The 18271-nt window shown below is 40.9% G+C and overlaps 2 protein-coding genes across 3 annotated transcripts; both read right to left on the bottom strand.

Moving 5' to 3' along the window:
- Positions 1 to 1055: 1055 nt before the first annotated feature.
- On the bottom strand, positions 1056 to 8016 carry irf4a (interferon regulatory factor 4a). The gene is made up of 9 exons (XM_080439002.1): positions 7902 to 8016; positions 7085 to 7380; positions 5925 to 6111; positions 4966 to 5051; positions 4684 to 4846; positions 3924 to 4010; positions 2828 to 3226; positions 1822 to 1934; positions 1056 to 1502 (listed from the first exon to the last, which is right to left on the bottom strand). Exons 2-9 carry the CDS (start codon positions 7283 to 7285, stop codon positions 1353 to 1355), a joined length of 1386 nt encoding a protein of 461 aa, XP_080295128.1. The 5' UTR covers positions 7286 to 7380; positions 7902 to 8016; the 3' UTR covers positions 1056 to 1352.
- A 1644-nt stretch (positions 8017 to 9660) lies between these two features.
- On the bottom strand, positions 9661 to 17205 carry dusp22b (dual specificity phosphatase 22b). Of its 2 annotated transcripts, XM_080441192.1 has the most exons (7): positions 17019 to 17205; positions 15964 to 15997; positions 15782 to 15864; positions 14208 to 14257; positions 12659 to 12733; positions 11114 to 11285; positions 9661 to 10576 (listed from the first exon to the last, which is right to left on the bottom strand). In XM_080441192.1, the coding sequence occupies exons 1-7, from the start codon at positions 17037 to 17039 to the stop codon at positions 10436 to 10438; spliced, it is 576 nt and encodes a 191-aa protein (XP_080297318.1). In that variant the 5' UTR covers positions 17040 to 17205; the 3' UTR covers positions 9661 to 10435. The 2 variants fall into 2 exon arrangements, with proteins under 2 accessions (XP_080297318.1, XP_080297317.1); XM_080441191.1 differs by lacking the exon at positions 14208 to 14257.
- Between the last annotated feature and the right edge of the window lie 1066 nt (positions 17206 to 18271).

The raw sequence follows: 18271 nt of genomic DNA on the forward strand, positions 1-18271 counted from the left end.
CCGATATGTCTACAAGCTCACAATGCATTGCAATGCGATGCATTGTGAGCTTGTAGATCTGCTATTTTCAAATAATCTTGATTGAACATAATCTTGAACATTTTAACATCACAAATCTTGTATGGGTGGTCCCTGGCACAAAAATATTTTCAGATGGGGGTCCTCTGCCAAATACACTTTGAGAACTTTGAGCATATTAAGTTTGAGAACAACTGCCCGAGGAGGTCTACGCTCATATTAAATTCTGCCTCCAATAATTCACAATGTATACAAAGACAAAGACTCATTCGTAACCCCTCCCCCCCTTGGGGGAACCATTCTACCATTCTTCCTGTGCACCTGTGCTTAGAACTTCCTGTCTCAGTCGCCGTCCGCTTAACACTGTCACCCCCCTGACCCCCCCCCCCCTCCCCCCACCACCACCACCACCACCACCCCCTCAAACCGCATCCTTCACACTGTCAAAATGGTACGAGCAAAGCCAGACCATATTTCAACACAATGCAGACAAGGACTCCGTCATGTCATGAGCTTGTGCACTCACACACACAGCAATAGAGAGCAACAAACTGACGGGGGATGTAGGTGGAACAAGGTCTCCCCCCCCCCCCTCCTGAAACCCCTCAAACCATCAATGGTTGGTTGTACTATCTGTGCCACAATACCATCACTGGGCTATCTCACCTCCGGGCTTTGAGTCAAGTTCCCATCAACGCTCACAGACATTACCGGGAACAGAATGACATGCACACAGACCAAAAAAATGCCTAATTTATACTCCATAGCAGGCTTATGACAGCGTCACTTATACCAACAAGAATTGTTAGCTTGAAATAAATAATGAATTATATTCAGTCTCATCATGCAAAAGTAGACTACATTAGACAAGATATTCTTGTTTTGATTAAAGCATCGGCTGTACAATTCATACACATCCTAATATTTTTAATGAATCGAATGATTTATTATAAATAATTTATAATCAATCCCCCGTAAATATATAGAAACATTGAACAGTGAGCTCACAGAGAATCCTCTATTGACAGGAAATAACATTTTGGGTAAAAGGGGGGGAAAAAAATCATATTCTTTATTTGGAAGAAAAAAATATTGCTTTATTTGGAAGATAATATTTGCAGTACTGTACTGTACATGTGCATAAAAATAGCACTTTAAAAAAACTTGTTGGAAGACAAGCAGAAGCCGTCTACATTCATGTCGATACTATCACATGGTTGTATATCGTCTCTGTCGGGTGTCCAAAACTGTTACCTTTCAGGATTCAAATAAAGAAATAGCAAAAGTAGCAGATCTACAAGCTTAAAACGCGTCTCTTCGCGTCGCTTTGTGTGTCAGTCATGAACAGGCAGCAAGGGTCTATGGGTGGGATACTCCTCTGACGGACAGGAGTCTTGCTCTGGTGCATGATCATAGCCCCGCAGGTAGGCACCGCTGGTCTGCTGGTAGTAGTACACCAGCTTCCTGGCAAACATAGGGTCCACCTGGGATCCCAAAGTATAATCAGTATGTCTACATCTGCATACATTCACAACATTATCATCTGAAGTTTGTGAGAAATAACACTTTTTAGTAATGCAACGATAAAGCATAGTTTAACAACGGAGGCTAACAAGTGATATAGTCATTCAGATTGATCAATTGATGCGATGAGGTAACGAACGGTGATGTTGCTTGCCGACAACGACTGAGGTCGGCAAGCTAATCAATCATTTTGCTGGAACCCCAACTCCTCACGGACCTCTGGGCGTCCCTGGACCACCTGTTGATAACCAGTGCTTAGAGTCTCAAGTTTAGACGTACCTGCACGGTGATCATCTTCCTCTGACGCTGTGGATCCGGGTACTCATCGCCAAAACACAGTGTCACCTGGTACCGAGGGACATGACGCCCATGGTGGATGTAGTCCTGAAGCTCTGGAGAGAAATAATGTCAGAAATGTGACACCATGAAAGGACAACGCCAATCACGTTTTGAAGGTTCATCGACGGTTCCAGGAGATGTTTTTACCGTAGAGAATGAAGGATTACAGTCTGTAACATTTACTGGGAAATTTTATGGAAATTACAAGATCAAAACAGGACCAGAGGTGTCCTGGCTTGTGTCCTTGCTTGCTTGATTTCACTGTTGCGGACCACAAGAGGTGGGTGGGGACTCAGTGTGGCCCCTTGCTGAGAATGTGACATGCTTCTGATCCACAGTCTCGAGGTTATCTCTCAGCAGTGAAAGGGACCTTCCCAGTAAAGGCTTGTGTACTGTCACCTGCTTGCAAGTCTATCCGCAATTATTGCTAACCGCTGTATTCAAGAAGACTGCGTGTATGCATGCAGACAGACAGACAGAAAGACAGACAGACGAAGGCGAACATCTTGCAAAAATTGTCATCTGACTGATTGTCATCTGACTGATTTCAATACAGAAGGTCACAGTTATACCCTCATCGTCATTATTATTATCATATTCATCAAAATCAGAGGTGGCATATATATTCAATAGGCATTCATGTAAAGTATTGTGATTGAATAATAAAAGCTAAATTAAGCATCATTTTAAAATGCTTTTTGTATGACTGTTTATTTGACATTCAGGTAGTTCTATGTCACTATGTTAACCATGGCATCCCAATGTTCAAATGTTCAACATGATCTTTTTTATATTTTCAAATAATTTCAAAAATGTAAAAAAGAAAAGAAAATTCAAACATAGTGAAAATTGCAGATGTACAAGCTCACATCGTGTAGCGATGTGGCGGCTATTTTCACTATTTGTCACACCACAAAATTGTATGTGGGGCTGTATCGGTGCTCACCGGTGAGGAACTGCTGGGTGTCAAACAGTTTGCACGTCTGCCCTTTCTCCAGCTTGTTGGGTTTATCCATATGTGGTGCCAGAGGGCCTTCCCAGTACACCCGTCCCTGGCACAGGCGCTTGGCGTACAACCCATCACGTGCCATCCATAGGAGCACACCCCTCTCCAGTATATTAGGAAGTTTCTCAGCACCCTGCCTCTGGGACTCAGGGTAAGGGAAGGGGAAGAGGATGATTTCTGCCCCACTGTAAAGCTTGTCCTCCGGGCTGGGGGAGGAAGAAGAGGAAGAGGAGGGAGAGGAACTGGAAGCGGAGGTGATCCGACAACCCTCTGGACTGGTGGTGGTAACCTCCTTAACTAAAGACTCTCTGTAGAATAAAGAAACATGCAGGCTGCAATCTGGAAGGAAGAGAAGGGCTTTTATCAGAGCGTGAAAAGAAATGATTAGAAAAGGAATTTAAACAAAGAAGCGAGAAGACGTATTATTTGAACCCCAGCATCTCTATTCTGGGGGGGAACGTTCGCCAGAAATAGCCAATCTACAGTACATCTCACAACGCATTGAGACACGTTTTGAGCTTGTACATCTTGCTGTTTTGGGGGGAGAGATTATGTAGTGTAGTGTAGATCGAAAAAAGGTCAAAAGAAGAGTGCACCTCAGTACAGTGCAACTCAGGTCTATTTGACTAAGTATAGAGGGTCTAAGCAGTTAATAGGAAAAAGAGAAGAGGAAAGTTAAGCCTGACACGATACATACTCCATTCAAGTATGCAAACGCGTCCGCTTCAAGCTACGCGAGATCGATGCCATGCTTCATTGTGTTGTGGAACGTGTCACCAGACAATTGTAGCAGGTAACAACAGAATGAAGCTTTCTTCTTGGATCCGTGCTTTCTTCTGCTCTATCACTCATAATATAATAACATACTAGGCTATAGTTTCAGATGTAACTCTATGGTGCATAAGTACACACGTTGAGTAGGCTATGTTCACCAGGGATGTGCGTTTGTGCAAGCTGGGTGTTGTCATTTGCGTACTTTTTCTAAGTACAATCTCAGGCTTTAATGTTCCTATTAAGTGGGTGTATGATTCTTTACCGGATAAGGCAGCACTTTGATCAACCATAGATGATGCTGATTGGGCTTCGGTGGAGAATGCATAGAAGGGCCCAGAGATCTGGAAACCTAATTGGAATGAAAGCAATTGTAATCTTAACTCAAATGATTGTATTTCATTAAGTGCAGGAAAGGGTATATATATATATATATATATATATATATATATATATATATATTCACACACGCACGCACGCACACGCACGCACGTGCACACACACACACACACACACACACACACACACACACACACACACACACACACACACACACACACACACACACACACACACACACACACACACACACACACGTAAGTAAAGGCCTGCCATAATAACATATTGGGTGGTTTGTGTAACATTTGTAAAGCCTAATTTATACTTCAACTGTGTTTTGTCACTTGCCACACTATTTTGGGCATGGAATGATAAGCAAAACGTTTAAAAAAAAGATATTATTACCCCCACCCCCCTCAACAAAAGCATAAATATATCTACGCGATGCATTTTGAGCCTATAGATCATCCATTGTCGCTATTTTGGGAAGTGGTTAACCACATGAACCCTATAGCGTCTCTATTCTGGAGGGAACATTGCGACATTGTTGTGAGCATATAGATTGGCTATTTTCACCTAAGATATTTAGTGTAGAGGGGGAAAAGGAGGGGGTGTAATATAGACCCCCTGGGGGACTCCAGTCAACTAAGCATTATATATGGTTTAAGTAATTATGGGGGCATTACCGTTTTCAACTTGAGGCCCTTGCCAGGGACGGCTGAGAAGTGAGGGGTAGTGGCATTGGCCGTATTGCAGTTCTGCATGTGGCGCATGGTGATGGGGAGTCACGGGCAATGGCTCCTGTTCTGGCTGTGCGTATCTCTCCTGAGACACCAAATAGTTAGGTACCTGGGAGGGGGTCAAATGGAATGTTGCACAAGGAGAATAGCTTTCATTCTTTAGTTTTTTTTCTTCAATAAATGTGGTTATGTTTATTGAAATATCAGCCACAAAATAAGTCTCCTCACCTGGTTGAGCAGAGTAGAATATGGAGAGAAATAGCTGAGAGAATTAACGTGAGACGGTGTCTCATGTACATTGCTCATCTTAACTCCTGTAAATGTACAACACAGGTGCAAATGAGCTATGATGATGATGATGATAGGAAAAGTACAACTTTCAGTTCATTGCACGTGATTACACTGTTGGCTACGATAATGATTGTGACGTGTGGTTAGGTCTGCCAAGCAGATACCTGAAATGATAGCTGAACTCAAACTCAGGATACATACTCCAATAATAGATGCACAGAACCTGAAACTTGAGCTCAAGTAGCCTACTCATTCTGACAAGTTGAAAGTGTTACGTGTAAGTTGTGAAAGTTATGTGTAGGCCTATGTGTTATTTTCATTTGAGTGACAGGGTGATTAGCGATGTGCTGATGATGAAGGTTGACTTGAGCAAGTGCCATGCCGAATGATAAGACTATTTCATGGTGATTGCAGATGCAGAGGTGCAGAAGCATGATATACTGTATATTTTGTAAAGCTAACGTCTTTCTTGCCTGTGTTGCTTGCACTTTGCACTTGTAACCAAAGAGCTCTAAAAAAAAAACCTCTCTGGCCTTTTTGGTACATGCTTCAACTTCCTTCTTATTTCCTGCCGCTGTTAGCATCAAGTTAAGCGGTGACTGTGTGTGTGTGTGTGTGTGTGTGTGTGTGTGTGTGTGTGTGTGTGTGTGTGTGCACGTGCACGTGCACGTGCGTGTGCGTGCGTGCGTGTGTGCAATGCACGTGTGCATAATAAATGTACAGTTGCAAAATAGTTTAGCCCATGATTAAAGTGATTGTGGCGTGCAGCAGAGAGGACATATATGTGTCAATTGCATGTACTGTATCAGATTTATACCATAAATTAAATGCCCCCCCCCCCCTAAAAAATAAATAAATACATAATAGTAATAATAATGATAATGAATTCCACATACCTCTTTTTTCCTCCTCAGGGATGATTTTGTACACTTTGTAGGGATCTGAGATGTCTAATTGGCTCCTGTTCACCAGTTCGTCAAAGTCATTGCTTTTATTGAGTGCACACCGTAGTCTGGTTTTCCATGTCGGGGGGTCTGGCTTGTCAACACCTTCCTTGAACTTCCCCTTGAAAAGTGCCCAGGCCTGCAGCAATTATGACATTTACTATCACTGATTGTTTACACTCATCATATCAAAGTACCTCGAGTTTGATCAAGTTGATCATATTGTCAGTATTAAACCAATGTGTAGGCATATATCAATATCATACATGATGTACCCATAGGTTTCAACTATTGCAGTAGGTTAAGCCGATACGTTCTATAGACAATTATCACACCTTTTGAGGTGGAGGTGAAAGAGGTAGCTATGTTTAGCCTCTGTTATTCCTGCTCAGTAGCCTATTGTTCCTTTAAGCAACGCTCAGAATTGATTCAACATGCAGTTTTAGGCCAGTGGATCTCAAAGTGCAGTCCGGGGTCCCGGGGACCTAGGGGGGTCCTTGATGGGGTTCCAGCCAGGGGTCCCGAGCTAAATTAATATATCATCAAAATAAGTTTAACCACCTTAACCCTATTTTATATGTACTTTGGCTAGCCGATCTACAAGCTCACGTGTCACATTCTGATGCTTTGTGAGCTTGTAGATCTGGAATTAGACACAGATTGTCTATTATAGGGGGTCCTCCTTTTGCACAAACTCTTTTTAAATGGGGTCTGCAGCCAAATAGCCTATATCAATGTGGGGGTCCTTGACATGAAAAGGTTTGAGAACCACTGGTTTAGGCATATAGAACAGTGGTTCTCAAAGTGGTGTCCGGGGACCTCAGGGGTCCTTGAGGGGGTACCAGGGGGTCCCCAGCCAAATTAATATAGCATCAAGATCAGGTTAACCCTATATACATTTCCAAATAAATCTTGAAATAGAAATGTGAAACATTTGGAATATTCTTTGAAACATTTGAATGACATAAATGTTGGGGGTGGGGGTCTTTGACTCTGGCACAGAATCTTTACAGATGGGGGTCCGTGGCCAAATACATGACTAATTTGGCATGGTTTTTAGGCTAAAAATAAGTTTTGCAGGGCCAGGTTGTTGGGGAGGTGGGGGTTCTCACCTTGAAGAGTGCGGCATCCTCATCTCTGTTGTAGTCTTGCTTGCCCGCGTGTTTCCACGGGATCCTGAAAATGGTTTTCTGGTCATTTTCCCAAACCAATCCGGCGTACCTCCTGCTGTTAATCTGATCGATCAGCCACTGTCTAAGTTTCCCGTTGCCACCACTGACTGACAGGATGCTGCTGTCCTCCTCTAAGCTCATGACTGTTCATATGCTGCATGCAACAGACTGGTGACAGATGGTGGGATGCAGGCTCAACATGCAATGCAGGTGAATATAGGTGATGGTGCATCTTCCTAAAGAAAAGGAAAATGGGACTGATATTGTTAGTCCTAATGATTTAAATAAAAAAGGAGCAGTGGTGTAAAAGTAACTAAGTACATTTACTCAAGTGCTGTACTTAAGTACAATTTTGAGGTACTTTTTTACTTTACTGGAGTATTTCCAATTTTCAATGCTTTTACTTCTACCCCACTCTCAGAGGCAAATACCTTTACTCCACTACAATTATTTTAAAACTTTAGTTACTAGTTATATAAATTATTATATTATAAAACATACATTAACCACTTCAGCCCTATTTTCAAACATTTTAGTACTTTTACTTTTGTGCTTTAAGTATATTTTGATGCCAATACTTTTGTACTTTTACTCATGTTACATTTTTAACACAGGCCTTTTACTGTACTGTAACAGAGAATTTTTATATTGTGGTATTGCAACTTTTACTTAAGTAAAATATATGAGTACTTAGACCACTGAAAAGGAGCATGTTAACACATGCCATTGAAATGTATTTGATAAATGTCATTCTTACCAGACAGTTACAGCATCAATGAATTGTCTCTATAACATCATGTTGTATATAAACTGACTACAGTCCCACTTGGTTTAGTTGTGTCTTGCTGTTGACAGTGTGAGGTCTTCTAATGAAATGTGTCTACAAAGTAACGCCTTAAATATTGTCACATTGATTTGTTACGATTCTAGGAGGAGCTCCAGCTTCAGTAGCCTATTCTAGAAGTTCAATCAGGGTTGCCATGTCTACTTATTATAAGCGTCTTTGGGCTTGTTTTTCCTGTAAAGTTGCTTGTAAATATTGGTAGTTGAGGGTTGCGTTTTTTTGGCTTGTTTCTAAAGTGTAGTTGTTTATTTGGGCTTGTTTCACAATGTTTTAATTATTTTAACCAGTGGTTCTCAAATATTTTCATGTCATGGACCCCCAAATGAATATGTAGGCTTGTCCCCTAACCACCATCTGAACATGTTTTGTGCCCAGGGAGCCCCCATACCAGATTTGTGTTTCAAAAAAGATTTTTTTTGGGAAAATAGCAGATCTACAAAGCTCAGCTGGCCTAGTCCCCTTGTTGCTTCTTTTGGGCTTGTTTTCATAGACCTGGTTGCTTGTTTCTCTCACAACATAAGGCAACACTGCGTTCAACAGGAGATGCACGGCAGAACGCGCTGCATTTCTATGAAACTTATCGTCGCCTTTAGATCCTCTGCGGGGGAATCCCTGTCGTCTGACAGCTAACCTCTGCTATGCATGACACTGGTGTGGTGTGGAATGGAACAATTACATGTACACGGTCAAAAACCGTTATTCACATTTCTTCCTCCAATAACATTCTGCAAACCTATTTTCCCCACTACATGCAGTATTATGCACAGCTGAAATGCTGTACTTGAGGAGAGACTGGCTTAATCTTAGACGAGTCATTACTATAATAATAATACTGTAATACAGAATTATTATTGCATTCTAGCTATATTTTACTTTGGCAGCTTGGCTGCCCTCCAGTGGCTGTTGAAGTAGGCTACAACACTACCTTTCTAACTATTGTGCTTCTAACCGCCCATACTTCAACTTTCAATGTGCTTTATTCAAACACACAATATGCCTATTGACTTTACAATACTTACTTAAGACATATAACATATAGTATAATTTTATAATATACATTAATATGTCAGTCAGACTTACTTTCCCCCTATGGCAGGGCCCTACCTGATTGTCTATTCTTTTGACGGTTTTAATCCACAGTAGACAGTGGTTGTAATACTACTGTAGCTAAGGCATGAGATCTGTCTGGAATTCTGAGAAAAGAGCCAACCAACCTCATATTTTACAAGCCACATTTTTTTATCAGAGATATCAGATGCTGGCTTTGAGTTTTGGTGTGCCAAAAAGATATGCAGAGTGGGTGATTTATTCAGTAGGCTAATGACATTTGAGCAAGTTGTTGAAATATACCACCAACAGGACTTCTTCCATTTCTTACAAGTAAGACACTATGAATCCTGTATTGAAGATTCAATACCGTTGCACATTCAATCATTCCCGTTTTTGTGGTGTAAAGAGCCAACATTACAGTGAATACTCTTACCTCCGTCTCGCTTACCTTTGTAGCACAGAACATCCTGCTACTCTGGATTTGTGAGAAAGTCCCATCTGTTAAAGGCTGTCATAAAGTAGTCTTTGAACTCGTGCCATTGCAGTATCTTGCTTGGCAAGATACACACATAAAACAGACCAGTTCATCAAGGTATTGTCATTTTTTAATATATTATACAGAGCCTGACATGTTTGATGTTTTGTTTCAAGGATTCTCAGTTGCTTCCCATCACACTGGAAAAACTGCCATCTGCGTTGTATTTTATGCTTGTACTGTATGTTGTTTCTGTTTGAGCTGATTGAAAATTTGTCCTCAGGCTTTGATGTAGCTGTTGTGTTTGTTTAGTTTAAATTTGTGTAGGTTATTCTCAATGCTTGTAATTATTTCCATGTTTTTGTAAAAACCCAATAATCATTGCAAAATAAATAAATGAAACCCATGTTAAAGACTGATGACTGTGAGACGAAGTTCTGTTGAGTTGCTGTTTGTGATGCTGTCATGCAAGACCTCCGTTGCACAGCATGAGACAAACAGGAAGAGAACCAGGAAACGGAGGTAAACAGAGCAGAGTCTCTCCTCACTGTATAGATGTGGCAGTGGCAGCCCACCCAGCATTGACAACATTGAGACAACAATTACTTTGATACTTTTATAATAGCATATAGAGCCTGTACAGTAGAAAAACGCAACACCATTTGTGACATTCATGAATTATAGATATACAGTATCGGAAACATTGACCATAACTATAAAAAGGCCCCACTGGGCATATCAGTTAGGCCTCTCCAAATGTTCATTTACATGTTTATCGCGTTGTTTCTGGCAGAGACAAACATTGCAAACGGCAGACTCTGGGGCTGAAGCCGGATCAGAGAGAAAGATGCTGTCCTCTGTTGGACTAAAACAGTATAATCCAGAGGTGCAGCAGACTTCTGGGACAAGCTTTGGAGGATGGTCAGGTACCTCCAGGTGGGGGATTTGTCTGTACTTCCACCGCTGTCCCATTGGCTTTAGAGGCCCTGGCCAGCAAGTTGCGAATATCAGCCTCATCATTGAAGGGGTTGTCTTTATATTCCTTCCTCAGCCACTCTCTGAACTACCGAAACAGAAACAAAACGTGTTTAATCTTTTGAAGCCATTGCAAAAAGACAATGCAATTGATTATGCTTACATCCACTCCACCCTTACAGTATATTATACACATTAACTTAAGTACACATTTGAGGATTTGTTTTACTTTACTGGAGACATTTTAAATTTTCAATACTTTTACTTCTACTCCATATCAAAGGCAAATATTGTACTTTTACTCCACTACAATTATTTGAAAACTTAAGTTACTTTGCAGATTTAGATTATTATTACAAAACATACATTAACCACTTCAGCCCTATACACATTTCGGCCATTTGAAAATAGCCGATATACAAGCTCACAATGCGTCACGATGAATTCAAGGCTTCATGGGGTGTGTAATTGATAGAAAATAAGTCATTTTTTTGTCCTTTAAGTACATTTTGATACCAATACTTTTGTACTTTTACTCAAGTAAGTTTAGAATTCTGGACTCTACATTGCTGTATTGATACTTTTACTTCCAACACTGCTCTTCTTCCCCATCCCACATACTGACCGTGTCAGCTTGAGTAGTCTCAAACTCCTGGAGTTGCCGCTGGAATCCCAGGTTGGGGCCGGCACAGGGCCGAGCCACCTTCACTGCAGCCATTGCCTCCTGCCAGCCCAGCCCTGTCACTGTCATTATGTAAGCCACCACCAGGGTCACACTACGGGACACACCTGCCAGACTGCATGAAGACCGAGATGGACAGAATCAGTGAGAGAAGCACGGTCAGTGGTAAAAAAAAAAGAAAGGAATAAAGACTAATTAAGCAATAACACACAAGAGGGAGTGCTATAATGTGAGATATTTGTTTTGGCATGTTGCAGTCCGAGTCGTAGCCACAAGCAAACTGCCATAGATCAACATTATTAATATCACGCTATAGAGGGCCGAAATCTGACGTAATTTATGCATCCTACTTGGGTCGCGTTTTTTTCCCCCCATTCTGAATTCCCATAGACGTGTTTAATATCGCGTCAAATAAGAACTGTGTTCCAAAGATAAACAAATGATCCCGGCAGTTTGCCTCTTATGGATATGAAGCATCAACTGACGGTGAGAAAACGCCAATCACTTCCGCCGAATGAGTTAAATTTTCGCCAGAAACAGTATCAAATATGAGTGACTGACTATCATAAACGATACAGAGCCACCTCCCTGACAATATCGCAGAGACTGTTTGTTTATTTTTGGACCACAATTCTTATATGAGACGATTCTAAGATGTCATTCTCCATAGAGAAATTACTTCCGCGACCCAGGGGATAAACGAGTGACGTCAGGACTTATGTACTCTATAGCATAACCTTGAGAGCAACTGCAACTGGTTCCATTTTTTTACGTGGGATGTATCCCAAACTGCTTTAGCTGTTTTTGCAGCACTAACAGAGAAAGAGAACAAAGTTAAGCAAGCCATTTCTGCTGAGGAAATCATGAATGCATTTTCAAGGAAAATCTTAATGCAAGATGCTTTATTTATGTAACCGGACAGATCATCAGCATATCCGATAAGTCAAAGCATACCCTCAGTGTCCAGTACTGCCCACTACACAAACACAATGTGATTGTTACATCTGCTATGTTTTGGGAAGTTAAAAAATAATCTACTGCTCATCTTTTAATCTCTTACTTAGCAGTCATGCATAATAAAATAACCACTTCTTCACCCCTTCTGTGGGATGAATTTCAGATTAAATTAAATCTAGTTAATTTGGTTAAGGAGTATCTCTGTTATGGGTAATACCGATTCTAAAGAAACTATGTTGTTCCCATGCCTATAAAAAGAGACAGGTGCCTAGGAGAGGGCCTGAAGGCATACAGAACAAACAAAGAGACATCCATACACAGTCTATATTTGTAATGAATATATATAGAGAAACATTAAGCAAATCCTTGCCTGTTGAAGGCCTATAGAGACAGTATGTGGGAGTGAACAATGAACGGGGAAAAAAAGGTATTTCACCCACTTCTTTACACCTGTAAACCTGTGATGTGACAAATGAAGCTGATTCTCATTCTTTAGTTTAATACTGATTCTACGCATTAAAATAATCTCACCAGTGAACGAGGCAGCCCTCTCCCTTCAGTCGGGACTCATGCATGAACATAATGCTTTGTTTAAAGTGCTGAGTCCTGTGGAGGATTTTAAAACAAAAAGAGTTGTTATAACAGATGATGACACAGATATAACAATGTGATCAAGTTAATAAGGTATCATTACAGCACTGTGTGCAAGTACAGACACCCCCATTTATCCACCTGAATCTTGAGTATGGTTCTAGAGTGGAAAAGGGAGATATCTCCCTGTTCCATGTATGACAATGTGTATGTAAGTTTGCTTGTGTGGATGGATTTGTGTGTGTGTGTGTGTGTGTGTGTGTGTGTGTGTGTGTGTGTGTGTGTGTGTGTGTGTGTGTGTGTGTGTGTGTGTGTGTGTGTGTGTGTGTGTGTGTGTGTGTGTGTGTGTGTGTGTGTGTGTGTGTGTGTGTGTGTGTGTGTGTGTGTATTTGACTTGACTTTCACTTGCAGGTTTCACATGCCACTGAACTGAAGAGGCATGAGGCTACCAGGGTGATAAGGGTGAATGGGCATCTCACTGGCATGTGTGTGTGTGTGTGTGTGTGTGTGTGTGTGTGTGTGTGTGTGTGTGTGTGTGTGTGTGTGTGTGTGTGTGTGTGTGTGTGTGTGTGTGTGTGTGTGTGTGTGTGTGTGTGCACGCAAACATGTGTATTGGATGAGGAGGAGGGTGTCATTGGTAAAAATAGAGGCACAGCAGCGACCATCGTGGTAAAACTGCAGAGCTGAGCTACAGGACTTCCTTCCTGTTCAAAGAACTGCAACAGCAACAAAAGGTGTAAACGGGGTGTGTGTGTGTGTGTGTGTGTGTGTGTGTGTGTGTGTGTGTGTGTGTGTGTGTGTGTGTGTGTGTGTGTGTGTGTGTGTGTGTGTGTGTGTGTGTGTGTGTGTGTGTGTGTGTGTGTGTCAATTGTAAAGGGAATGCCATTTCCCTGGGAAGAACAAGGTACTCCCCCACCCCCCATTAATTACTTTATCCCTCAAATACCAATTTTGGGCATGCCATTCAAAAACTAAAGAAAATGTAATAACATTTTCAAACACATTTTTTTTACATAAAAAAAATAGAATATCTACAAGCTCACAATGTGTCACAGGCTATTTGCTTGATAATTTAGAATTTGTTTTGTGTTTAAGTGGTTAAATGGCTCAGTGGTTAATAGTGATGCATGTGAAGAAGTACAGTATGTCTCCTCTCTGTGTGCCTTGACACATATTGTGTTTTCTTTTTTATTTCATGTGCCTTTGCACATGGATATCCAATGTTAAGTTTCATATTTTTTAAAGAAATGTTAGTACTGCACTATGGGCTACATCTTACATCTGTCATTGCAACCTTATCAGAGCTTTTGTTCATAATCAAATGGAGAGCTTGTGGAAGCATATCATTTTCATGTTAGCTTGAGGAAAATGAACCTGTTGACACCCACACACAGTGCAGCCCCAAATGGATCTGGCATCATTTGGTTCAGCTGCAGCATGTTGTTGTCCTGTTCTGTGTTGCTGTACTACTGCACACTTGGGTACTTACAGGTTTTGTGTGGGCAGGTCGGCTGCTGAAATGCAGAGATAGGTCATCTCCTATGAGACAATACAGTACGAGTTACCCGTATGTATGGTTACTCAATCGTGACCACAGAACGCCAAAACAGTAGTCCAAACTCATTTCACACGGTTGCTCTTAGCAAAACATGTGAGTGTGTTGGCAGCATATTTCCAATGGTACACAAGACAGATCATGCAGCAAGTAGCGGCAAGACTAGCCCATTGTGATGCCTCCCTCTTTTATTTATATTTAATGTACTGTACATGCATTATTTCATTTGCATGAGCATCTGTGCAATTTGCTTTTGTGTACTGAATTTGATCTCAACTGCTTTGTTAATTAAACGTATTCCTCCCTCACCCTTTGCCCATCCCTTTCACCAAACCCTAACCAGGGTGTGCCCAAAACCTTACCCCCACACATCGTCCATGTTTTCTATATTCTGTATGTATGAAGCACATTGTGTTTCACTATGTATGAAATGATAGATTAGATAGATAGTTTTTATTGTCATTATACATGAAATGCATAAATGAACGAAATTGTGTTCCACTGGCTGTATGATCTAAAACGAGTTAAAAGAAAGCTAAAACTACAATACTAAAAACTAAAATACTAAAAAGAGACACCACTAATAATAAAATCACAATCAGTTCATGATGAGACAGAAATATTGCACACAGGAGTCTTCAGCAGCATATAAGGAAGAAGGTTAGGGGATATTGCATTTATACGGGACTATTTCACAAATGCAATTATATGCTGCTGAAGTGTGCATTTTTCTGACTCACCATGAACTGATTGTGATTTTACTATTAGTGGTGTCTCTTTTTAGTATTTTAGTATTTAGTTTTTAGTATTGTAGTTTTATCTTTCTTTTAACTAGGAGTAGTTCTTGGATCAGTTTTTTTCATCTATGCATTTCATGTATATGTTGAATGACAATAAAAACTATCAATAAAAGTTTGACTTGATCTCACCTTTGTCAGCTTTTTCCCAATTCACAATAGTGACTAGGTATGTGGGGGGGGGGGGGGACTAGTTGCAGCAAGTAGGCAGGGAAGCTTCACTCTGGAGTCAATACAAAAAGTCCACACAGACAAAAGCAGCTGCCACCACGCCATCATCATAGTGCTAAATAATTCTCAGCCTACTCCCCCAACCCACACAAAAACACAATGCAGCCCACTGGCCCTGACAAATGTTGCCTGGTGGAGTATGTAGTGGTGTCCTAGATACATGAGAATAATACACTCACTCTCTCTATCTCTCTGCTTAATTGCATTCTCCTTCAGGAAAGAGAAGACGTTTGTTTGGGGAAACACCACAGACTTGAGTGTTAGCAAACCACTGCGGGCAACTTCCCTGAATTACCTGAAAGACTGGTCCAAGGATTCAGAGCTGATGTCACGTGTACTGCACTGTCATAGTCACAGGGTCACTCGGTCACTATAGGCACACCATTGACTTTGGCTTCATTCATTATTAGTCTCCTTTACTTGAGCAATTGGAGTGACACACGGTTCTTAGTCTACGAAGAAAGAGCTATTATGTCTTACCTGGAGGATAGGAGCTGCGCTGTCATGAATGGACAATATGTGAGTGATGTTGTTTCTTGCCAACTGCTCTCTGTCTCTTGCGTCTTTGAAAGAAATGTCAATTAACAAATTGGTAGTCATTACATCCACGAGACTCCATGTGAAACAAATCAAGGATTACAGATAAATGAACATAGGCTCACCTTTGAAATTTCCCAAATATAAGTCGGGCAGGACCTGTAGGCAGGAACACAGCACCGTGATAATAAGCATCCTTGTTGAAATGCTGATGTGGTATATTTAGAAGGACCACATACAAACAGCTGAGGGAGCTCAGACAACTGGTGTAACATGTCACTGTCTGCCAGTGTGCACAAAGGACAAAGGACAGGACTGCAGTACGAAATCATTCACCCAGGATAGGTGGGCACCAAGGAAGAGTGGGCCCCTCGGTGTTAAATTGGCTTTTTTTCCCCAAAATGTTAAAATATAAAATATTAGTCAAATGTTTTTAAGTAAAGCAAAGTATACATGATTAGAACATGCTTAAACATTCGACAAGTAAGGTCTATAATAGGCCAAAAGTACACCCTGCCTATGTCACTGATTACATGACCTCAATCAATTATCCAGTTCTAGGCAACAACCAGTTCTGAGGAACAATTTATTTTAACATTTTGGACAAAATAGACAATTTTACATCGAGGTGCCCAGATGTCTCTATAGTGCCCACCTATCCTGTATCCCTGTGGGCTCATCTGGTAGCAACTTTGACATAAGGGGGGAGAGAGAGAGAGAGAGAGAGAGAGAGAGAGAGCGAGAGAGAGCGAGAGAGAGAGAGAGAGAGAGAGAGAGAGAGAGAGAGAGAGAGAGAGAGAGAGAGAGAGAGAGAGACACTTGTAGAATGAATGGTTAGTAATGATTTTCAGTATTTAGGGTTAATGACACACATGTGATGTGTCATTGGAATGGGGACATCCACCAAGCTAGCCTATGGGATATTAGGCTAGGTGGATGTATTTGCGCATAAACAAATTGCTATGTTTAGGCTTATTTGAGTAAACATGCTTTCCAACCAGTTAAAACAAAAATCCGTGTATGTATAGATTCCCACTATTACTATTCTGTACAGTGTAGCTACAGATCATATTATCTAGTAGTATCTATCTACACATGGTGTCACCAAATCTGTCACCGAGGTATCGTAAACTTCACTTTTGTAGACCGTGTATAAGCGCGTATAAGAAGAAAGCCCTACCTTATTGATACCATTACCCATGATGAATGGATGGCGATAGAATAATGTGCTCAAAAAGAAATGATGGACAACGCTGACATTAAACACTGTCGTCTGTTCCACGCTGAACGATCAGACGGCATGACGGCTTTCAGAATGGAATGGAGCTCCAGCTGCTGCGGACAGGCAGGCACTACATGCATGCATGTCAGTCCGTCTATATACGCTCCAAAGTGATCTGTGTGTGAGAAAACTACAAATCCCACAAAGCAAAGGCAGCACGGGGCACACGGCGTGCCCCGTGCTGCTTTTGCTTTATGGGATTTGTAGTTTTCTTCTTACTGATTATAAAATAAAATATAAAATAATTTTGTTTCCCAAACAGTGGGCCGGGACCCATTTGTGGGTCTCGGGCAGATTTTTGTGGGTCGCGAGTAAATATCCCTTTTTTTCCATATATTCTTGTTTCCTATATTTAAACATATCTATATATCTTTACAAAAAATATCAACATTTTTCATCAATTAAAAACGATGCCAACCTTTTTCAAAAGTATTTTCATAAATAAAATCAGAACATCTAATAATTTCCATAAATACATTTTAAAAAATGTTTAAGAAGTAGTGAAAATAGCAGCTCTACAAGCTTACAACAATGGTGCGAAGCCACAGGTTGTGAGCTTGTAGATCTGCTATTTTCACTAGTTTGTGTTCCGGGAAAACGTCTAATTTCTCTTTTGGGTCTTGTGCTACAAAGTTTGGGAACCACTGCTCTAACTCACTGATTCTCAAATGGTCTGGGGAGTGGGGACCCCCAGGGGGTCCTTGAGGGGGTTCCAGGCCAGGGGGTCCCCGGCTTAATGAGGAACAGTTTAGAGGGGCATTTCACGTTTGACACAATTCTGGGGTCATTTGAATCTACTCGAGCTATTTAATGAATGATGAATAGGCCTATGCCACTTTGTTGTGGCTTTAGTGTGCAAGGAAGGAACTGTAAAGAGGATACCCAATGTAGGCCAACATCTCACCCACACTGTAGGTGCTTTCCCACCCAGGTAGGTTTCAAAGAAACATTTGTCTTTCTTTTTCATCAATTTTTAAATTACATTTACATGTAGCTTTTAAACGAGTTACACCAAATGACAAATATTTGTATGATTATGATTATTTATGATTATGATTATTATATTATTATGTCTTATTGGATCTTCGAGATCCATTGGTTTTATTTGTCATAAAATATGTTACGTGTTAAACTGTCGAACTGTATTATTA

This window comes from Gymnoscopelus braueri (assembly GCF_963280865.1).
Source record: "Gymnoscopelus braueri genome assembly, chromosome: 10".
In the NCBI taxonomy this organism is placed as follows: Eukaryota; Metazoa; Chordata; class Actinopteri; order Myctophiformes; family Myctophidae; genus Gymnoscopelus; species Gymnoscopelus braueri.